Raw genomic sequence first — 20,644 nt, 5'->3', positions numbered from 1 at the left:
ACCTTTACATGGATATACTGACTTAAATTATCAGGTTGAGTAACTTCAAAAAACAAAGTCACAAGATGATTAGGGAACCTTTTTTTTGGCTCTGCAGACAGTTAAAATGCCTAAATGATTTCCACTCTTGAACCAATATTAATGGATGATTCATTATGAATTTACCAAAATTTAACTAGACATCTATTTACCAAAAGACTCAATTTAAGTAAGGGAAAACAAATCTATTTTTTTTCTTTTTCATTCTTTGTAAACATTTTCCACCCCAAAATATATCTCAGTCAGCTCAATTCTGTTAAGCTCTGGTTAGCATAGTAAACAGCACTCAGAACTCTTCTTGTACTGCTTGTAATATGAAGTGTCATTTGTTTTCTGTGTTTCTCTTTATGATAGTTACTTTAAAGAGAAGAAGAAGAAGAAGAAGAAGAAGAAGAAGAAGAAGAAGAAGAAGAAGAAGAAGAAGAAGAAGAAGAAGAAGCACAAAGAGCATGAACACATGGCATTTCCTCAGTATCTCAGTTTCCACATCTGTAAAAGAGGAGTTTGGACTGGATGGGCTTTATGGCCCTTTCCAGCTCTAAAGCTATTACTGTAGGATCATATGATTCATACTGCCACATACCGTTTAAGTCTCTAAACATTAAACAAATAAGGGTATTACTGAGTAGAAAGAAAACAAATAAATAAATGAATGGATGATTTTATGGATGAATGAATAAAATAAGTCTAAAATAAGTCTACTTTCTAAATTTCTTTAAGAATATCAGCCCACTGAGATACATTACCCATTCTTAAAAAAAAAAATTAGTACTCAAAGGGGCTGCAGGGACCATGAGGTCCAATGCCCTCATAGGAAGTCTACAGCAGTTAGGTTACTTACCCAAGGCAAACAATGAGCTAGTCCCACAGCTGACACTAGAAGATAGCTCTTCAAGCTTTTGGTGAGGATTATGGACCTCTTACAGCCTTTGAGTCCATACAATGGAGGTTCATTCTCACTATGCAAATGGTAAAAGGCATTTTGTGGAATGACCCCACAACAGTCCTATCCTAAACCAAACTCTAAAAATTGTAGTGGTAAGGAGTTGAATAAAAATTTAAATATGATTTTTTTTTCCAAAGCAAAATGACTCTGAGGTACCACATCACACCTATCAGATTGGCTAACATGACAAAATAGGATAATGAGAAATGTTGGAAAAGATGTGGTAAATTTGGTATACTAGTGTATTGGTGGAGTTATGAACTGATCCAACCATTCTGGAGAGCAATTTGGAACTATGCCCAAAGGGCTATAAAGTTGTGCATACCCAGCAATAGCACTTCTAAGGTTGTATCCCAAAGAGTTCATAAAAATGTGAAAGGACCCACATGCACAAAAACATTTATAGCAGCTCACTTTGTTGTGGCAAAAAAACCCTGAAGTTGAGGGGATGCCCATCAATTGGGGAATGGCTGAACAAGTTGTGGTATATCAACGTAATGGAATACTATAATGCTATAAGAAATGATGAGCAGGCAGTCTTCAGAAAAACCTGGAAAGACTTATATGAAATGACACTGAGTGAAATGAGCAGAACTAGGAGAATATTGTACACAGTAACAGCCACACTGTATGAGGATTGATGTTGATAAACTTGGCTTTTCTCAGCAAAACAAGGATCTAAGACAACTCCAAAAGACTCATGATGGAGAATGCTATCCACATCCAGAGAAAGAACTATGATTCTGAATGCAGATGGAAGTATGCTATTTGCTCTCCTTTTCCTTTGTTGTTTTGTTTTATTGTTTTATTCTTGTGGCTCCTCCCACTAGTTCTAATTGTTCTTCACATCATCACTAGGGAGAAAATATGTTTAATATGAATGTATAAGTAGACCCTACGTCAGATTGCATGTTATCTTGGGGAGAGGAGAAGAAAGGGGGGGGAGAAAATTTAAAACTCAAAATCTTATGGAAATGAATGTTGAAAACTAAAAATAAACAAATGCATCATTTACTTTTTTTTAAATATGAACTTTTTTGGGTATTTCACTTCCTGTACCATCCATATGCAATTATATATGTGTACATACCTGCATAAACATATATATGTGTCTGTGGTATTTGACATGTATATAAGTATGTAGGTTTCACATAATTACATGCACATGCATATGCATGTATATGTAGGTATTGAAATTCATGGTGTTCAAAAAAATTCTCAGGGCAGATTTCACCTACTAAAGCTCAAATTACTTTTAGAAGACCTTGTACACACACCATTTACTCATTCATGTATTATACAAACATAAGAAATAGTACCTTCGACCGTGACTCGGAATTCATGCATGGCAGTCCCTTTGTAATTCTTGGCCGTGCAACGATAATGTCCTTTATCTATGTGAGTGATCTGTTCAATCTTCAAAGTCTTTCCAAAATTTTCTTGTTCTTCTCTTCCCTTGGGCAAATCTTCACCCACTTTAGTCCAAGTGATCTGTGGAGTGGGCCTAGAGAATTACAAAACAGACTGACTAATAATGGCAAGGAAAAACTTCCATCATACTTCCCATGATTACACCAACTGGGAGAACTTCGATGTCTCTATACCCACTTTGACTCCTCACAGATGAATACAGAAACACAATGGCAAAAGAGTGCCAATATATTTTGAACTTCTATAACTTTGCTGATATGTTCTCTATAAAATCCCCAAGATCAAGAAGCATTATTCTCCTAAATTCTTGACTCCCCTTTTCTGGAGCCCTGTATACTTCAGAGTGTAAAATAAGTGAGACTCAATGATCTTGGGGTCATTTTAGTCAATAAAATAATATTTAATTTTGTTTTGCAAATCTCTTTTCCTTTAAAATGAACAGGTACAGGATTCCAGAAGTATATTTTATATGAATATTACCTTTTAACTGGGTCTACACTTGTTGGAAAATGTGTGATTTCACTGATGTTACCGAATTAACTACAAAATAATATTTCAATTTTTCTCAAAAAGAAAAATAAGTTACCATCAACAACAACAAAATCTATTTATTAAGCTGCCATTTATAATCATTTTGAAAATGGCTTTGTATGTTAAATTTGGCCTAAATTATGAGAAGATGACTCAGATTATACTTTATCAATATCTTAGGTCTCCTGATAACAGCCAAAATGTGTTCCACAAATCTAGCCATCTACCTTGCCTTTTATGTAAGGTCAGTGCCTCAGCTGTGCCTTACAGTTATTCCTCCTGGGATGGTAAAATTTTGATAAACTGGACCTGGCAAATTCAGTTTTCACAATTTTACCTGCTTGCTTCCCATACTGGTTCACTCTGTATGGGTTCAGCAGCAAAATAAGGCAGAGTCAAGAATAATAAAAATACTAACAAATGTTGCAATAACAACACATTGGGGAAGAACGAAGCCAGGGACAAGGAACTAGCAAGGCCACAGGTTGCCTTCTAGGTCCTTGGGTGTGGCCCTTTGACTGCATCTAAGTTTTACAAAGCAAATCTTTAAGTAGTCCATAAGAAGTGCCATCAGCAGCTTCCACTCGTGTCAGATCTCCCTGGATTCATGAAAATGCCCCAGACATTCGTCTCCCACACTGCCCATAGTAGCAGCTACAACCTGCCTACTGGCACTACTGTTCCCCAATCACCTACCACTGTCTAACATCATCAAAACAGCTGTTTTCAAGTTATCCAGGATTATGGGACTGAGAACACTCTGCAAGCAATAGTAATGTAATGAAATTCCCAACAGGCTGTTGCGGGAGAACATTATCTGCTGGTATCCTGACCACACCACCCAATAGGACGTATACCCCAAGTCTCTTAACTGCTTACTTTTCATTCCTTCTGTTGGTGTGGAAATATGCCAAATCACAATCTGTTCTTCGCTTCAGGTATGTACAAACACACACACACACACACACACACATTTTACTGTACATTTTCTTAACAGTACAATTGCCTCCTTTTCCTTCCTTTTATTTAAATGTATCCTTTAGTCCTTTCTTAACCTAGCATATTCTAATATCAAAAGTGTTAGCTCGAAAATAGAAAATGTCTATCAAAGAGTATTATATCACTGTGAATTCAGTTTACCTAGGAACATGTCTATGAGCCAAAAGCATTTCCAGGTCTATTGGATTTTGTGTGTCATATTATTATGACTATTATTGTTTTTGATGGCCTGGTACATGTTAAATGGATAGTGAGGGCACAGCTGGTCTCCAAAGGTGACCTTGCTTTTATAGCTGTAATTGTTCATTCAAGCACATGAATCTTAGATTTCCAGGCTTAATGCAGCTCTTTGTTCAGCTCTTTCACCTATTTCATCCTCTTCTTTTTTATTATGTTATGTCACCTTTCTTTTTCTTATCCCTAAATTAGTTATACATCTTATCATCCACAGGCATATAGCAGTTTCATACACTTACAACCAGCTCAGTACATTACAGAATTATATCCCTTTCTCTCCACTCATTCCAAGGTTATGGACTCAATCCTTAGATGAATATAAGTTGACTTTTTTCAAACACTCCCTCCCCCCCCCACACACACATCTCAATTCCACAGCCTAGTCCAGCCAGCCATGGCAAATTATTTTCCTCTCACAGGGAATGCAACATTCTCAGAGATGGCCAGGATCTCAGAGGTCATCTAGGCCAAATGGCATCTCAGTAGGAGTTCCCTGTACAACATCCCCAACAAGTAGAGATTCAGTCTCTCCTAGAAGAGGTTCTATAAAAGAGAATTCCCTGTGTCCCAAGACAGTCCATTCTACACAGAGGAAGCTTCAAGCTGTTGAAAAGCTTTTGTTGTACCAAGCTTCAATTGGTCTCAATACACCTACCTCCTACTGTTCCTAGTTTTATCCCCAGCATGAATCTCATACTCTTTCACTTGATAAACTTTAAAATATTTGAAAGCAGATGCCCTGCCACCCATAAGTCTTATTTTCTCATGGCCAAATATCCTCAGATCCTTGTCCTAATAGGTATTCTCTCTCATCATACTGGTTACACTGGCCAGAGATGCTCTGGTTTCTCAATACACTTTGAAAAATATGGCTTCCATAATCAAATGTAGTACTTCAGATTGGGTCTCATGACAGCCAAATACACAGAAAGTATTCTCCATCTCATTCTATGTGCTATGTCTCTATAAATGTTCCCTACAACTACATTACACAGCAAGGTTACATTTTGAGTTTCCAACTGTGATTTAGTTGTTCATTTATACTTCTTTGCCATGCATCAATAATGTACTTCACCTTTGTGAATGAGCTCAACCATCTCATATTTGTATCACTGACATTACACTTATGCCTATGAACTTTCTTATTATTACATAACTTAGCTTTGAAACCTAAAAATCAATCCCAACACTTCCCTTTCCATTACACCTAATATCCAATAAGTTGCCACATCTTATTGATTCAACCTACAAAATATGTCTTCCAAATTGTCCCTTTCCCTCCACTCATGCAACTTTGTTGTTCAGTTGTTTCAGTCATGTCTGGCTCTTTATAACCCCATTTGGGGTTTTCTTGACAAAGATACCAGAATGGTTTGGCATTTCCTTCTTCAGGACATTTTGCAGATGAAGAAACTGAGGCAAACAGGGGTAAGTGATTTGCCCAGTGTCACATAGCTAGTAAATGTCTGAGTCCAGATTTGAACTCAGGTCTTCCTGAATCCAGGTCCAGCACTCTATCCATTGTGCCACTTAGCTGCCCCAACTTACACAACTAACACTCAGTTTAGATAATCACCAATCCTTGCCTGGAATGTAGTAGCAATTTACTAATTTCCCTGCCTCCGTTATCTCCCCTCTCCAATTTGTTCTTTCTCCCACTGTCAAAATATCCTCCCTAATGTGTATATCTCTCCATGTTTCTATATCATCAAAAAGTTGTAGTCATCTGCCCCTTCTTCCATCAGGCACATAATGACTCTCACCACAACTGAAAGTCTGTCCTTCAGAAGGTTTCAGAACTTTCTTGTGTGCATGGACCTTTTTGACAGTTAGTGAAACCTATGGATCCTTTCTCTGAATAATGCTTTTAAAAGAAGAAAATAAATGAGATAGGATTACACCATAAAATAATCACTTATTAAAACATAAAACACACACACACACACACACACACACACACACACACACAGCCATGGACTCAGAGTAAGAACTGATGGTCTAGTAAGATCATAGCTATACCCTACCCTAATTCTATCATATACCAACAGGAGAGAATCAGGTATTAACTTCCATTCTAGCCTGTTGTCTGAATTAAAAATAAAGTATATACAAGGACACACATATGCATACACACACATAAAGTTCAATTTTAAATACACACATGAATACAAACACATGTAAAATGCAAATGAATTGTAAATGCTCTTTCCAGACACATTTGGATTTCATGTATTCCCTTTTACAGAGCCTGACTTGACAATATTATGAAACATGCACAATTACTCACAGGCCTTCAGCAAAACACTCCAACAGCAGTGTCCCCCCTTTGATGATGGTGACTGAAGAATGACTGCCAGAAGTTTCAGGAGGCAAAAGCATTCTGGGCTCTCTTTGCTTGATTGAATTTGCTGTTCAAATGGAAAAGAAAGCTTGAGTCCTTTTCAACTGAGAGAGAGAATGGTATTTCTGGAGCATTTCAAGTCTTACCTTCATATACTTCAGTGACTTAAATAATTACATCTATTTTCCCACGAATATTTATTTTCACAGCTACATGTAACATAGGTCAGATGAAATAATTGTGGACAATATAGTAAGCTAAAGAGGTTGTTATTCTGCTACATAATTAACCATTTTCCGAGGTCGAAGTATTTTGTGTAGTCATTAATACCTAGAAACAACTAGGTCAGTTGATGCATCACTGTTTACTCCATATTTCACCAAAATCACACACACACACACACACACACACACACACACACACACACACACACACTGCATTCAGTCAGCTATATTCTGAGTTCTCTGTGTCTGTCTCTCTCTCTCTCTGTCTCTCTCTGTCTTTTTCTTTCTATCTCCTTCTCTGAATATACATAAGCACAATATAGATATGTACATGTACACATACATGGTTGAATGCAGTGCATACAATATACATGAGTATATATTCCTATAATTATACAGGGAGCCAAAGTTTCCCTTTTCTGTGTAGAGTGCCTCTTTTCAGATTTAGTGCATTCATTAAGAGCAATTGATTTTCTTCATTTCTGATTTTACAAATGAATAAGAATTTTAAGTTGTATGCATATACATTCATATCACAAAGCTGAGGGAAAATAATGTCTAGCAAATGTATCATTTCACTGTTTTCCATTTTATCAAATATAATTCCTTTATACTTTTGATCCGAACAGAGTTTCTCTGACTCTTCCCTTTTCTCTTAAAGTACACTTAATCTCCAGGCTTGCTTCCTGACTTCAGACTTTCTCTAAAATGCTCCTTCAAGCTCTCTCCACCCCAGCACTTTACACTTCTTGACTGGTTCCTCTCAGAACCTCCACTTTAAAGGGGGCATCCAAGCCACCTGTGTCTTCATTTCTCTCAAGGCTGCCCTCCTAACTGATCTTGAGTTTTTCTTTAAGACATCCTACATGCCAGGTACCTCCCCAGACTTCCTGCTTCTCAGCTTTGTTTTATGTTTTGTCTTTCCCTATCAGAATGTTTATTCCTTGAGTACAGGGACTATATTTTTTTCTGTTTGTATTTCAATTTGCAGCACTTAACACAATGCATGCACATAATAAGTACTCTATGAATACTCATTGATTAGAGAAATAATTTTGCCACAGATAATACCAAGGCATTCCCCTTTTTCACCTACCTTTTGATGTGTCTTATGACATAATGACAACACTCATAGGAGCTTATGAACGCCATTAGATTACAAAATTTTGTTTGGATGGCAAAACTTGCATTGGCACTGAAATTTCTTTGAGGTACTTATCCCCACTACTGACTGTCTTTGCCTTTACCTGCCTCTGTCTATAACACCAGACTAATAGAGTATAGGCCTGCTGTAGCAAATACACTCAACATATCTTAACAAATACACTTTCCTAAGAAAAATAATTTATATTTCTTTAATTCTCACTGCTGATACTTATTAGCCTTGATTTTATTTTGTTAAAGTCCAGGCAAGAAAATCAATGATTAATTTTATGATTGGATAAAGTTATTCTTGCACTTACTTTTGTCTAAGGAACAAAAATTTGTTAAATATATGTGTGTGTGTGTATGTGTGTGTGTATATGTATGAATATGTCTATGTTTATGTTAATGTAAATGTATGTGTGTGTGATCCAATTACTTTTCCTAGATAGCCAGCTAATGATATATTCTAACCCTCCTTTTTTGTAAGCCCATAACACAGAAAATTGTTGGAATCAATGTTTTATAATCCATTTGAGGAAAAATTGCTGCACAAATATTATAAATTTTGGGGGGGATTTTTTCCTTTGGAATCAAAAACAGAGTTTTATGAAGCTCACAAAAAATTAATTTAGTGAACTAGAAATGAGAATTCTAAATATAACAAGGAAGAATGGGGACAAAATTAAATGACAGCTAACTACATGTATGTTCAACTTACCCTTAGTAACATTCTGTCTGTGTGAACTCGAGTCATTAGCATGCTTTACTGAAATAAATAAAACGGAAACCAAATGCAAACATAACAACTGATATTGATAACAATAACACAACATAAAATAAAATACAAAGCCATTTCCCCCCTAAAATTGATGACAAAATGTCTAAAGGAACTTGTGATTTGATTGGTGTAGGGAACTCGCAAAGGAGGGGACTCTCTCTAACAGTGCAGGTCAGCACCTTCTTTGAAATTCATATCTTAAGAGTGTTTCCTCTAGCATAGAAAGGTTAAATGACTTGCCCAGCATCACACACCAAGTATATACTAGAGGAAGGACCTGAAGCAGTCTTTCTTAGTTTCATGAGCAGCTTTTTTATGGTCTATACTACACTGCCTCTCAAGGATCACTATACTGCACCTGATTATAATGCTTTTGGTGTCCACATTGGGGAATCAAGCTTCTGATGGAAATGTTACATAGAGCTTCTTTTGATCCAAGGCAGATCAGCTTTAGTGAGAATCTCACCCTACAGCAGAATATCCAATTTCAAGATTCCAGCAAATTTTCATATGAAGAAAATAAAGTTACAATGTTAATCAGCTCAAACAATGAATGAATAGAAACCAAAAATATGTTTATTAGTCAAATTTCATGTTATTGGGAATCATTCAAGTAATTGTTTTTCCTCTTTCTTCCCCTATTAACTACATGTTAAAAATGCTGCAGTTCATATTAGCATCTTTAGCAAAAAAGGAAAAGGGTATGGGGGGGTGGCAAATGGGCTGATGTTATTATTCTTCTCTAACTCTTGTCTTTTTCTTAGGTGAATTTTCATTCAAAGTGAACTTTCTGACCAAGATTAGACCATAGTTAGTATGTAGGAAAACGTTTGAAATCCTTGGAATCTCAGCATGTACCTTGCACACAGAAAAATACTCCATTCTATATTTCTCCAAGTAAATACAGTTGTTCAAAGAATTTTTTTATGACTACAAGAAATAGAAAAAGACCCTACAGATGCAGCTGCAGACCCTTCTTCAATCTGAATGAAGTCTCTAGAGTTGAACTAAGAATGGAGAGGAAAATCAACCAACATTCATCTACATTAAACAAAATGCTATTAGGGAACATGGAATATATTTGCCTCAAACATCATTCAGAATGAAAATGCAGACTATGGAGACTCACAACTGTTCACTGTCAATTTCATTGGCATCTTCTGCACAATAGTTCGCAATGTTGGAAAGGCTGCAAAGCAGCAGTAATCACTCCGACTGTCATTTTCTTCCACATTTGCAAAGTACAAATCTCCCTTCTGGCTCATGTACACTCTTTCATCCTGCGGGATGTGCTGCAAATCTGGAAAGAACAATACCCAAATCAGTGATTGAGGCTTATATTTAGTCTTCCTACACTGTTTGCCTACACAGATAGCGAAATATTCAATTGCGATAAGGTCTCTATCATTCAGCACCACTCTTTTCCTCTTCCTCTTTCTTTCCTCAGACTATGTTGTTTCTTTCCATCTGTAAGACTGATTCATTTTTATCATTGCATTCTCAGCACCTAGCACTGGGCCTGGCAAGTATTAGATTCTTAATAAATGATCATTGAGTTGAATAGAACTAGATTAAATTGAATTTGTTATATTGAGCATGTGGAGAAGAGACAAAACAGGCATTTTTTTTCCTTCTCATCAAGAGTCTATCAGAGCCTAATCACAACAAACACAATGACAGACACCCACTTAACCAATCCCTACCACCTGCCATCATAAGAACAGAATTTGCCTATTAAGAACCCTACGTAAATATCAGTTAATCTTAAAAAGCATTGGTTAAGCCCTAGCATAATTGATGCTTTATTAAAAATATCAATTAAAGATGCAGTCTAAAATGTAAGTTGGAAAATAATGCAATAGTTCAATCCCTAAATTTGTACGTGTTTTTGTTTTACTTTTGCAAATCAAATGTAGCACAAAATAAAGAAATCTTCTTTGTCTACAATCTTTACTGATGGAACACTGACATCACATTAAGTAGATAGTTTTTATTTCTATAATTATGGTTTAGAAACAAAAGCTCAGACATATGCTCCGTATATATGCAATCAGTGAACTGGATTGAGTTGGTAGAATAAAACTGACCAAATTTAATATAACTTGTTTTTATGACAGATTCACGTGCTAGGTTATAGATGTAATGAGAGGACATGATGCTATTACTCTTTGCTGGAGATTTCAGTATAACTACCTTTCCCCAATGGATCTAATTGTTATTTTTTTTAATTCAATTTTGCAGGTTCCTCTGGGTACATTTTCCACAGGTCACCCAAAATCCTTTGGTGTGCCCTAAGTGGCCCTTGGACTGTAAGTGGCCTGTAGGCTAGAAGTTGTGCAGGCTTGATATAGGCCATTATTTTATTATCACCGTCTGTTTCTTTGCCATAATAATCTATAACCCTGAAGACACTAAGATTGCTACAGTAATTGGTAATAATTTTAATGCCTTTCCCCAAAAAAAATAAATTAGCCAGATTTCTGATATTACGTTTTCATTTATGTCGGACTACATCATAAATAGTTAGTTTTACCAGTATTGACTACCCATCCAAAAAGCATATGTCCCGCCAATATCTATCCCTGCTGAACTACCAATCAACTAAAAAATTGATCAACAAGCATTTATTAGGTATTGCGGGCCAGGTATTATGATAATATCTGGAAATACAAAAACTTAAAGGAACATCTTTCCTGCAAAAGAGATTATAAACCAGTCAAGAAAGAGTAAATATGCATATAAACATATAAACAAAACAGATATAAGATAACTGATTAGGCATTCTATCCACAAGATTCAATAAACAGCATCTCCACACCTCTCCACCTATCTATATATTTAGGAATAGGGGTTGCAGTTGAGTGGTAAGAAAACTATCCTTGGTGGAGAGCTATCCTTGAGATCAATCCTATTTCTTACACATACTGGGCATGTGATTCTGGGTAAATCATGTACTCTTTCAGTATTCCAGGTAAATGCCTAAGACTGCACATTGTATCTCTCCCCCCTCAAAAAAAAGTGGTGCCTACATTGGTAGAGGAAATTTCTTCACCCAGGAGTTCAATATAACATTGAAATTTCATGTCCAGTTGCTATACTTCCCCTTCTCCACTCTACATATAGAGGGATTGGATGTTTTATTTCCATGGGATTCCATGGGAATCATAGGGAGAGAAAAAATTATTCTAAAGAGGTAGATTGAGATCTACTCCATAATTCATAGTCTTGGACAATTGCCTGGGGCATTGAGTGCCTAAGGAAATTGCCTAAGGTCATCCAGGCAGTATATGTTACAACACTATCTCTTTATATGCTAAATGTTGCTTATGTGTATAATATAATGTAACATAAAATAACACAAACATACGTGTGTGCATGTGGTATCTTTAAACATACATGCATATATACACATATACATACATATATGCATATATACATATACATATGCATATGTGTGTGTGTGTGTTATGGGTATGGTTAAGAGTGTATGCACAGGAACACATTTAAAAACACCCAAGTATGTGTTTTATATAGGGAAATTGATAGGGACTAAATTCATAATTTCATTGGTATAAGGCAGGGATGTCAAAACCCAGACCTGTAAGCCTCCAAAACTTCCACAAAACTCCTAGGTTCAGCCAGAATCAGAATCAAATGTAATTGGGAATAGTTTAATAAAATAAATAAAAACTACATCTTAGATGATGTTAATTTCTGATTTTCTAAGTCCATATACTGCCAGCACAGATCTGTTTCTATTTTGTGTTTGATATCAGTGAGATATTAAGTATATCTAGATGAGGAAACTCCCTCTAGTAACACATGTAGGCACCTTTTCTGAAACTTCAAATCTTAGAGAGTTGACTAGAGCACTGAAAGTTTAAGTGAATTGCTCAGGGTCACATAGTCATTATCTGTCAAAGGCAGGACTTCATGGATCCAAGGCCCACTCTCCTATTTCTCTTTCTGTTTCTCTGTCTCTGACTCTGTCAGTCTGTCTCTGTCTGTTTCTCTATCTGTCTCTCTTTCTGTACCTAGCTCTGTTTCTGTCTGTCTGTCCACCTATTTCTCTTTGTTGCCATCTGTCTCAGTGTCTATGCCTAATTGTCTCTCTCCCTCCCTCTCTTCATATATCTGTTTCCACTGAAGGCCCAATGATCTATAATTTATGGTCTTGGTTACTTCCTTTTCTAAGATTAGCATGAGATGCAATAAGACACAATACATGAAGAGCCCATGACAGAATCAACTGACCTGGGGTGAAATCCATCTCTAGCTTACAACCTCCATGTGAAGCTGGGCAAAGCATTTCATCAAAAAACACTTCAGGCTTTGCTCTAGTACTTAAATTTGCAGAGCAGGTGCTGATCCACTTGGGTAGGTACAGTTGACTCTCTGTGAATTCCTTACAGCAATGAAATCATACTTCCAGACCAACATAAAATCCCAAGTTCATGAAAATTGAATCTACCTTTTCAGTTGAAGAAAACGCTACTCACCAATATTCATCCAGTATATATGAAGTGGAGGGATGCCTTTGGGGGGATTGCAATGTAGGACTATTGAATTTCCCTCTTCTACTTCCAGAGGTTCAATTTTTTCCTTTGGAAATTTAGGTATACCTGAGGAAAATAGAAAACTTTCACTAATCCTTTTATCAATAAGTAACATACCTCCTCCATTTGAAGAATTATCCACATTAGCCATCCCTACTTCAAACATGCTTCATCCCACAACTCCATAACCACATCTCCTCTATTCCCAGTGGCAGTTCCCCACCACCAATCCCCATGTTTTTAAATTTCTTTTAGGTTTTGTCTTCCTCCATCATAATGGAAGTTCCTTGAATGCAGGGATTCTATTGTTTTTTGTTTGTACCTATACTTAACACAGTGCTTGCTTCATAGTAGGTTTTTAATAAATCCTTTATGTCTACCATCTATCATTTTTCTATCCATTTAAAAGCTTTCTGTCTATCTATCTATCTACCCACTTGCTACCCACCTACCTATCTATCTACCTATCCCCTTTCTCACTCTATCTTTACATATCTATCTACTATACATGGCAGTAATATATTTTAAGTGATTTTAGATGAGGATTAATAGATTTTAAAAAGAAGTTTATCTATGTCTTTTGCTTTCACATCACAATAATTCTTAGGTAGCCTCCCTCCATCCCACCCAATTCAAATTTAACCATCTCTTGTAATAAAAATAGTTAAGAAACACAAAGTGATACAGATACAACATCTGACAATGTGTACAACAATCTACCTAAACAGTCAAGTCTCTCTCTGGAAAAAGGCAGAAAGTATGTTTTATGATCTATTTAGTAGGACTGTGACTAATACTGCTATTATTGTTGTTATAATCTCAGAGTTCATAAGTGATTGCTTTTATTTTTTAATTTTTTAATTTATATTTTTAAATATTTTCCAATGACATGTAATATATATATATATATATATTTTTTTTTTTTTCAAATTGAGCAGGTTCTCTCCCTCCCTCCTGTTACAACACTGTCCTCCTTAAGAAGGCAAGCAATTTGATTTTGATTATACATGTGAGGTCATGCAAAATATGCTTTCATACTAGCTATGTTGCAAAAGAAAATATAAACAAAATATTAAAATAAAGTTTTGTTTTGTTTTAATATGCTTCAATTTGCATTTAACATTCATCATTCTGTATTTGGAGGAGCTTACCATTTTTTTTTGATTATGGATACTTTGGAATTTTCTTGAATCATTGTCTTGATCAGAGTAACTAAGTCTTTCACTGTTGATCATTGCCACAATATTGCTGGTACTCTGTACAATGTTCTTTCTACTGGTTCTTCTCACTTCAGTTGTTGTCAAGTCATTTTTTCAGTCATGTCTGACTCTTCATGATCCCATTTGGGGTTTTCTTGTCAAAGATGCTTGCCTAATCAGTAGTAATTTAGAGAGTAGTGGCAGCTTCAATTTGTTCTTTTGAAAACTGCCTATTGATACGATATGATAATTTATCAACTGGCCTCTTATTTTTTTTTAATAACCTTGGCACTATACTCTATCTCTGAGAAATTAGGAATTTGGTGGGTCTTCTTCTTTGCCTATTTTAAAAATAGTTTATATAATAATGAGATTTATTGTTCCTTAAGTAAAGGAATTTCACAGAATGTCGCTTGTGAAATTTGGTGCAATCTACTTGTGATTCCATATGGTCCCTAGGCTTTTTTTTTGGGGGGGGAGCTCATTAATTACTTGTTGAATTTATTATACTAAAATAGGATATTTAAATATTCCATTTCCTCTTCTGTTTACCTAGACAGTTTATTTTTCTTTTTTGTAAAAATTGAAACATTTCATTTACATTGTCAGTTTTACTGGCATATAATAGGGCAAAATATTTGCATTAATTTCATCTTCATTGGTGATGTATTCACCATTTTCATTTTTGATACTATTAATTCTGTTTTCTAATTTTAATGAAATTAATAAATGGTTTCACTATGTAATTGTTTTTCTCATAAAAATCAGCTCTCAATTTTATAATTTTGTTTATTAATATAGTGTTGTTTTATTTTTCAATATAGTTAATCTCTCCTTTGATTTCAAAATTTCCATTTTCATGTTTAATTGGGAATTTTTAATTTGTTCCTTGTCTACCATTTTTAGTTGCATACTAAATTCATTGTTCTGCTCTTTCTCTCTTTTATTGCTGTTTGCCCTGAGAGATATAAATTTTTATATAAGTTTATATAAATTTGGGGATGTTGTCTCATTGCTATCGTTTTCTATAATAAAATTGTTGACTTTCTATGATTTGTTCTATGACCCACTCATTCACTAGTATTAGATTATTTAATTTCCAAATGCTTTTTAATCTATGTTTCCATGGCCCTTTATTCTACGTATTTTATTGCATTATGATCTAAGAAGAGTGCATTTAATATTTCTGCTTTTTTGCATTGGGTTGTGAGATTTTTATGCCCTAATACATGGTCAATTTTTGTGAAGGTGGCTTGGACAGCTGACAAAATAGTACTCCCATTTCTATTCCCACTCATTTTTCTCCAGAGATCTATCATATCTAACTTTTATAAAATTAAAATCATTTCCTTGATTTCTTCCTTTTTATTTTTATGGTTAGATTTCTCTATCTCGAAATGGAAAAAAAAAAAGTTGAGGTCCCCTCCAACACAATTTTATTATCTGTTTCCTCTGGTAATTCATTTAACTTTTCCTTTAAAAATGTGCATGTTACGCCATTTATTATATATATTAGTATTAATATTCCTTCATTGACTGTGGCACCTTTTAGCAAGATGCTGCTTATCCTTTTTAATTAGGTCTATTTTTGCTTTTGCTTTGCTGAGATCGTGATCGCTATCCCTGTCTTTTTTACTTCACTTGAGGTATAATAAATTCTGCCCCAGCCACTTATTTCAAGTCTGCATGTATTTTCTCTTTGACTTAGAACTTTATGTTAATGTTGGGTTTGTTGGGCTTCTGTTTCCAGCGTTGGGTTAGGGGAGGGACATTGTCTCAAACTTCAAACTTTTTGCACTGCTGTTTTCAGAACTAGCTCTGTGGGGTTGTAAGTTTTTAGTGCTTCCAAGGTGGTGTGATCTGGGGAGAGGTGTAGTCACTGATCACTTGGTCTGCGCCCTTGTCCTTACCCAGGAATGTCCTTTCCTCCATTGGGACCACTAACAGTACTGCTCCTCAGGGTCCCTGATCATTCAGGGCTGTCCTTCAGGATTTCCACTCCCCATTCACTGAATGTGTTCCTCTCTGCCTTTGAACTGTGACCCAGTATTGGATATAGGCAGATGGATTGCCCAACAGCATCTGGTCCTATATCCAGTGCTAGCATAGGCGTATTCTGTAATCTCTTTCTCACCAGTTGCCAGGTCCCTTTATTGTCTCTGACTTGAGACCTCCCAAAGTGCTACTGCTTCTATTACCACCACCTAATCCCACCACTGGTGTTTCATTCACAAGGTCTCAGAGTCACAGTCCTCCTCCATGTCACAGATCTCTCTTTTTAAAGTTGTTTGAAGGGGAATATTGATAGAGCTTGGCTGAGTGCTTCCATACTCTGCAATCTTGGCTTCCTTCCTCCCCACCCCAGAAGTGACCAGCATGGACTTTAGTGATTGCTTTTAAATAGTTAGTGTTCAGCTGACATTATCAGTCTGATTAAATTAAGAAGGAAATTGTTGGGGATTGCAGGAGTATATTACAAAGACCCCCAAGTCTCCTGAATGAATGAAGAAAAAGAAAAGGTAAACACTGGCCTGTATACTCCAGGGGTTTTTCAAAGGGAAATTAATTTGTGATATGGAACTGCCCTCTGAAGTAAAAACATTTGCAGACCTTTGTAAGTTCCTTGAGGCTTTACCAGGAAGACAAGCGCTAACATAGCTGAATGGGCTTAAAGCTGCTATGCTGGCCAGCCAGTAACCACTACGAACAACAAATAAGTAGCTTGATACCAAAACCAGCAAGATGAATCCCAGGCCAAATGCCAGTGCATAAATATTACATGAAAGCAATCATTAAGACTTGATTATGGAATTCTATTCCAACTCTTGGGGTCAGCAAGGCATGTGAAAGTTCATCCAATATATCTCCCTGCCTGATGAAATCTATCCAGGGGATAACTGCATTTCTATCTTCTGAGCAAAAAGGCCAAAGTTCACAACAGACTGCTATTATTCTTATTAGTCTAAAGAGCACATAAGTTTATTAGGTTATTTCTTCTTGGGAAGCTTGATATGTCCCTTTCACTATTTTTCCTGTTCTTTTCTCCTTCTTCTCCAGAGGTTGAGGGAATTTGCTGACATTTCTGTAATCAGTGTGCCAGCTGGGCACAATGAATCATGTTTTTGTCTCAATTTAAGGACCCTTTCATGCTCTTCTTTGCAGGGTGTATGCCATGTGTACAGTGCAAGGCAGCAGGCTTTGGTTGGCTTTGTATACTCAGTCACATGACAACCCATCAAGGAAATCCCCCTTCATCAACTTAAATTCACATCTCTTTTATCTTGTGATACTCAGAATTTTAGAAGAAAGTTGCTATTTTTTTTCCCCTTGAGAATATATGAATATATTAATAAATATGTTTTATGAGCTAATGTTTAACAAAAAATATTAATGCTGTGGAATTTTATGTATTTCTTTTTTTAATTATTACTTTTCAAAAACCACTCCACCATACCCCACCCATCACTACCAAAATAGCTATTCCTTTAAACAAAGAAAAACAAACCATCACATTGGGCAGATCACAGAATGACAGAAATTGAGAATAGAGAAGGACCTTAGTGGACATCTAGTCCAACTCATACCAGAAAGAATGTCCCTTATAAGATATTAAAAAGTGTATTTCAGTTCTGCTTGAAGACTTTCAGGTAGAAGAAACAACACTTTTCAAGGTAGCCTGTTTCACTTTGAGGTAGCTCTGAGTGTTAAGAAGGGTTTTTTTGGCCCAAAGGGCTATAAAACTGTGCATACCTTTTGACTCAGCAATATCCACTTCTAGGTCTGTATCCCAAAGAGATCATAAAAATGGGGAAAGGGCAAACATGTACAAAAATATTTATAGCAGCAATTTTTGTGGTGGCAAAGAATTGGAAATTGAGGAGATGCCCATCAATTGGGGAATGGCTGAATAAGTTGTGGTATATCAATGTAATAGAATACCATTGTGCTATGAGAAATGAAGAGCAGGTAGACTTCAAAAAACCTGGAAAGGCTTATATGAACTGACGCTGAGTGAAGTGAGCAAAACCAGGAGAACATTGTACACAGTAACAGCCACAGTTTTATGACTGACATTCATAAACTTGTCTCTTCTCAGCAATGCAAGGATCTAAGACAATTCTGAAAGACTCATGATGAAAAATGCCATCCATATCCAAAGAAAGAAATATGGAGTCTGAATGCAGATGGAAACATACTATTTGCTCTCCTCTTCCTTTTTTGTTTTGTTTTATTGCTTCATTCTCATGATTCCTCCCATTAGTTCTAACTGCTCATTACATAATCATTAATGGGTAAATATGCTTAATACGAATGTATAAGTAGAAGCTATATCAGATTGCATGCTCAGGGGTGGAGGACAAAAGGGAGTGTGAGAAAATTTAAAACTTAAAATCTTATGGAAGTGAATGTTGCAAACTAAAAATATTTTTTTAAAGAAGAGTTTTTTGGTTTGTTTGTTTGGGTTTGGGTTTTTTGATTTCTTTGTTTTTATTTTGTTTTGTTTTGTGGCCTCAAAGAAGATTGTTGACTGTTTGCAAGTTCTAACCATTGCTCCTAATTCTGCCTTCTAAGGTCATGCATAAAAAGGAAAAAAAAATGTTATATTGAACCCAAATTTTAGGCCTAACTTTCTCTTTGTTGAATTTCTTCTTATTTGGTTCAGCCCAATTCTCTAACCCATACTTATCAAACCCAAGGCCTTCCTGAAGTGCTGAGTGCATCCAAACTAAATTAAAATGTACTTGGGAATTTTTTAAACAAAGTTAACAAAAAATGCAATACAACACAGATAATGTTAATTGTGTGGTTTTCTAAGTCAACGTGGAGCTGCAAGGATCAGTTTTTGTTTAAGTAACTGAACCCAATTCATTCAATGCATTAGCTATCCTTCTGAGCCTTGTCATCTGTAAAATAAATATGACTATAAAATCTATGGCTTTATCCAAATCATTGATGACAAGGCCACATTTTACAGTTTCAAACACAGATCCCTAGGGTACTCTTCTGGTGACCTCCTACCACATCATCTTTAGACCACTCTTTGAGCCTGGTCCTCTAATTAGTTCTAAATATAGTTAATAATATCACTATGTACCCCATATTTCTTAGTATACATAAGAATAGTATAGAATATCGGATCATATATTTGGCAAAAATCTCAACAAATTTTATCTATATGTAACATTATTCTGCTACTATCTTTTTCCTGATGTAGTCATATTGGTTCTTTGTAACCACTGCTTTCCTTTCTTGACACTCACTAACTATTTTTAATGAATTGTGCCAGAATTTTCCAGAAAACTTAGTCAAATTCATTAGCCTATAATTTGGTTGAATCTGTTATCTACTCTTTTTTGAAAATGAAGATAGTGGTCTTTTTCCAATCTTATATCATCTCCCCTATTTGATGATCTTTCAAATATCCTTAAAAGTAGTTCAGTAATCACTACTGCAAGTTATTTCCTATGGATCAGGAAGTTTGAATTCATTAAAGACAATTAGGCTGTTTCTTACTATTTTCTTATTTATCTTGGGCAATTTCTTCTTAGTCATTTTTCTATTGACATTTCCAGTATAAGGCAGAATAGACCCAAAATAAGACTTGAGTAACTCTTTTTTCACCTTATTGACAATTCTCATTGTCCCATCTCTCCCAAACAGCATTCTTACATATTCTTTGATCATGCTTTTCCTCCTAATATAGCTCAAACTATAACTACAACTATAAATGTAGCACCACCACTACCATCACCAGCACCACCACTAACAACAGCACATAGGCAATAAAGATGCTTAAAAAATAAGCCTTTTAACTGGAAAACACTTTGGAAGAGACGAGGCATAAAGCAAAATCTCACACCTTATACCAAGCTAAGGTCAAGATGGATAAATGGTTAAACACAATAGGTGACATTATAAGTAAATTAGGAAAGAATGGGAAAAAAACATACCTGTCATATCTATGGATAAGGGAAGTGTTTATGACCAGACAAGAGACAAAGAGGATCACAGGAAGTAAAGGAGATAATTGTGATTACATGAAATTAAAAAGCTTTTGTACAAAGAAAACAATGCAGCCAAAATTAGGACAAATCCCAAAGATCTGCAAAACTTTCTACACACTTTTACCTAGCAATAATACTACTAGGTCTGTATCCCAAAGACATCAATGAAAAGGGAAAATGGCATATTTATAGATAAATTTTTATAGCAGCTT

The 20,644-nt window shown here is 35.6% G+C and overlaps 1 protein-coding gene across 4 annotated transcripts in view; it reads right to left on the bottom strand.

Moving 5' to 3' along the window:
* Positions 1 to 20,644, bottom strand: part of CHL1 (cell adhesion molecule L1 like) — a 288,040-nt gene that overhangs the window by 73,981 nt on the left and 193,415 nt on the right. For 3 of the 4 annotated variants that reach the window (XM_020979269.2, XM_020979272.2, XM_020979270.2), the window contains exons 6-10: positions 13,172 to 13,294; positions 9,802 to 9,972; positions 8,613 to 8,660; positions 6,471 to 6,591; positions 2,305 to 2,489 (exon numbers count right to left, since the gene is read on the bottom strand). In XM_020979269.2, the coding sequence (XP_020834928.1) occupies positions 2,305 to 2,489; positions 6,471 to 6,591; positions 8,613 to 8,660; positions 9,802 to 9,972; positions 13,172 to 13,294 (648 nt within the window). The remainder of the gene's footprint in view (positions 1 to 2,304; positions 2,490 to 6,470; positions 6,592 to 8,612; positions 8,661 to 9,801; positions 9,973 to 13,171; positions 13,295 to 20,644) is intronic. The other variant, XM_020979271.2, reaches the window with a different exon arrangement.

The sequence above is a fragment of the Phascolarctos cinereus genome, unplaced genomic scaffold (genome assembly GCF_003287225.1).
Source record: "Phascolarctos cinereus isolate Bilbo 61053 unplaced genomic scaffold, phaCin_HiC Scaffold_4;HRSCAF=312, whole genome shotgun sequence".
Classification (NCBI taxonomy): domain Eukaryota; kingdom Metazoa; phylum Chordata; class Mammalia; order Diprotodontia; family Phascolarctidae; genus Phascolarctos; species Phascolarctos cinereus.
This window is presented reverse-complemented; position numbering and strand designations above follow the sequence as displayed.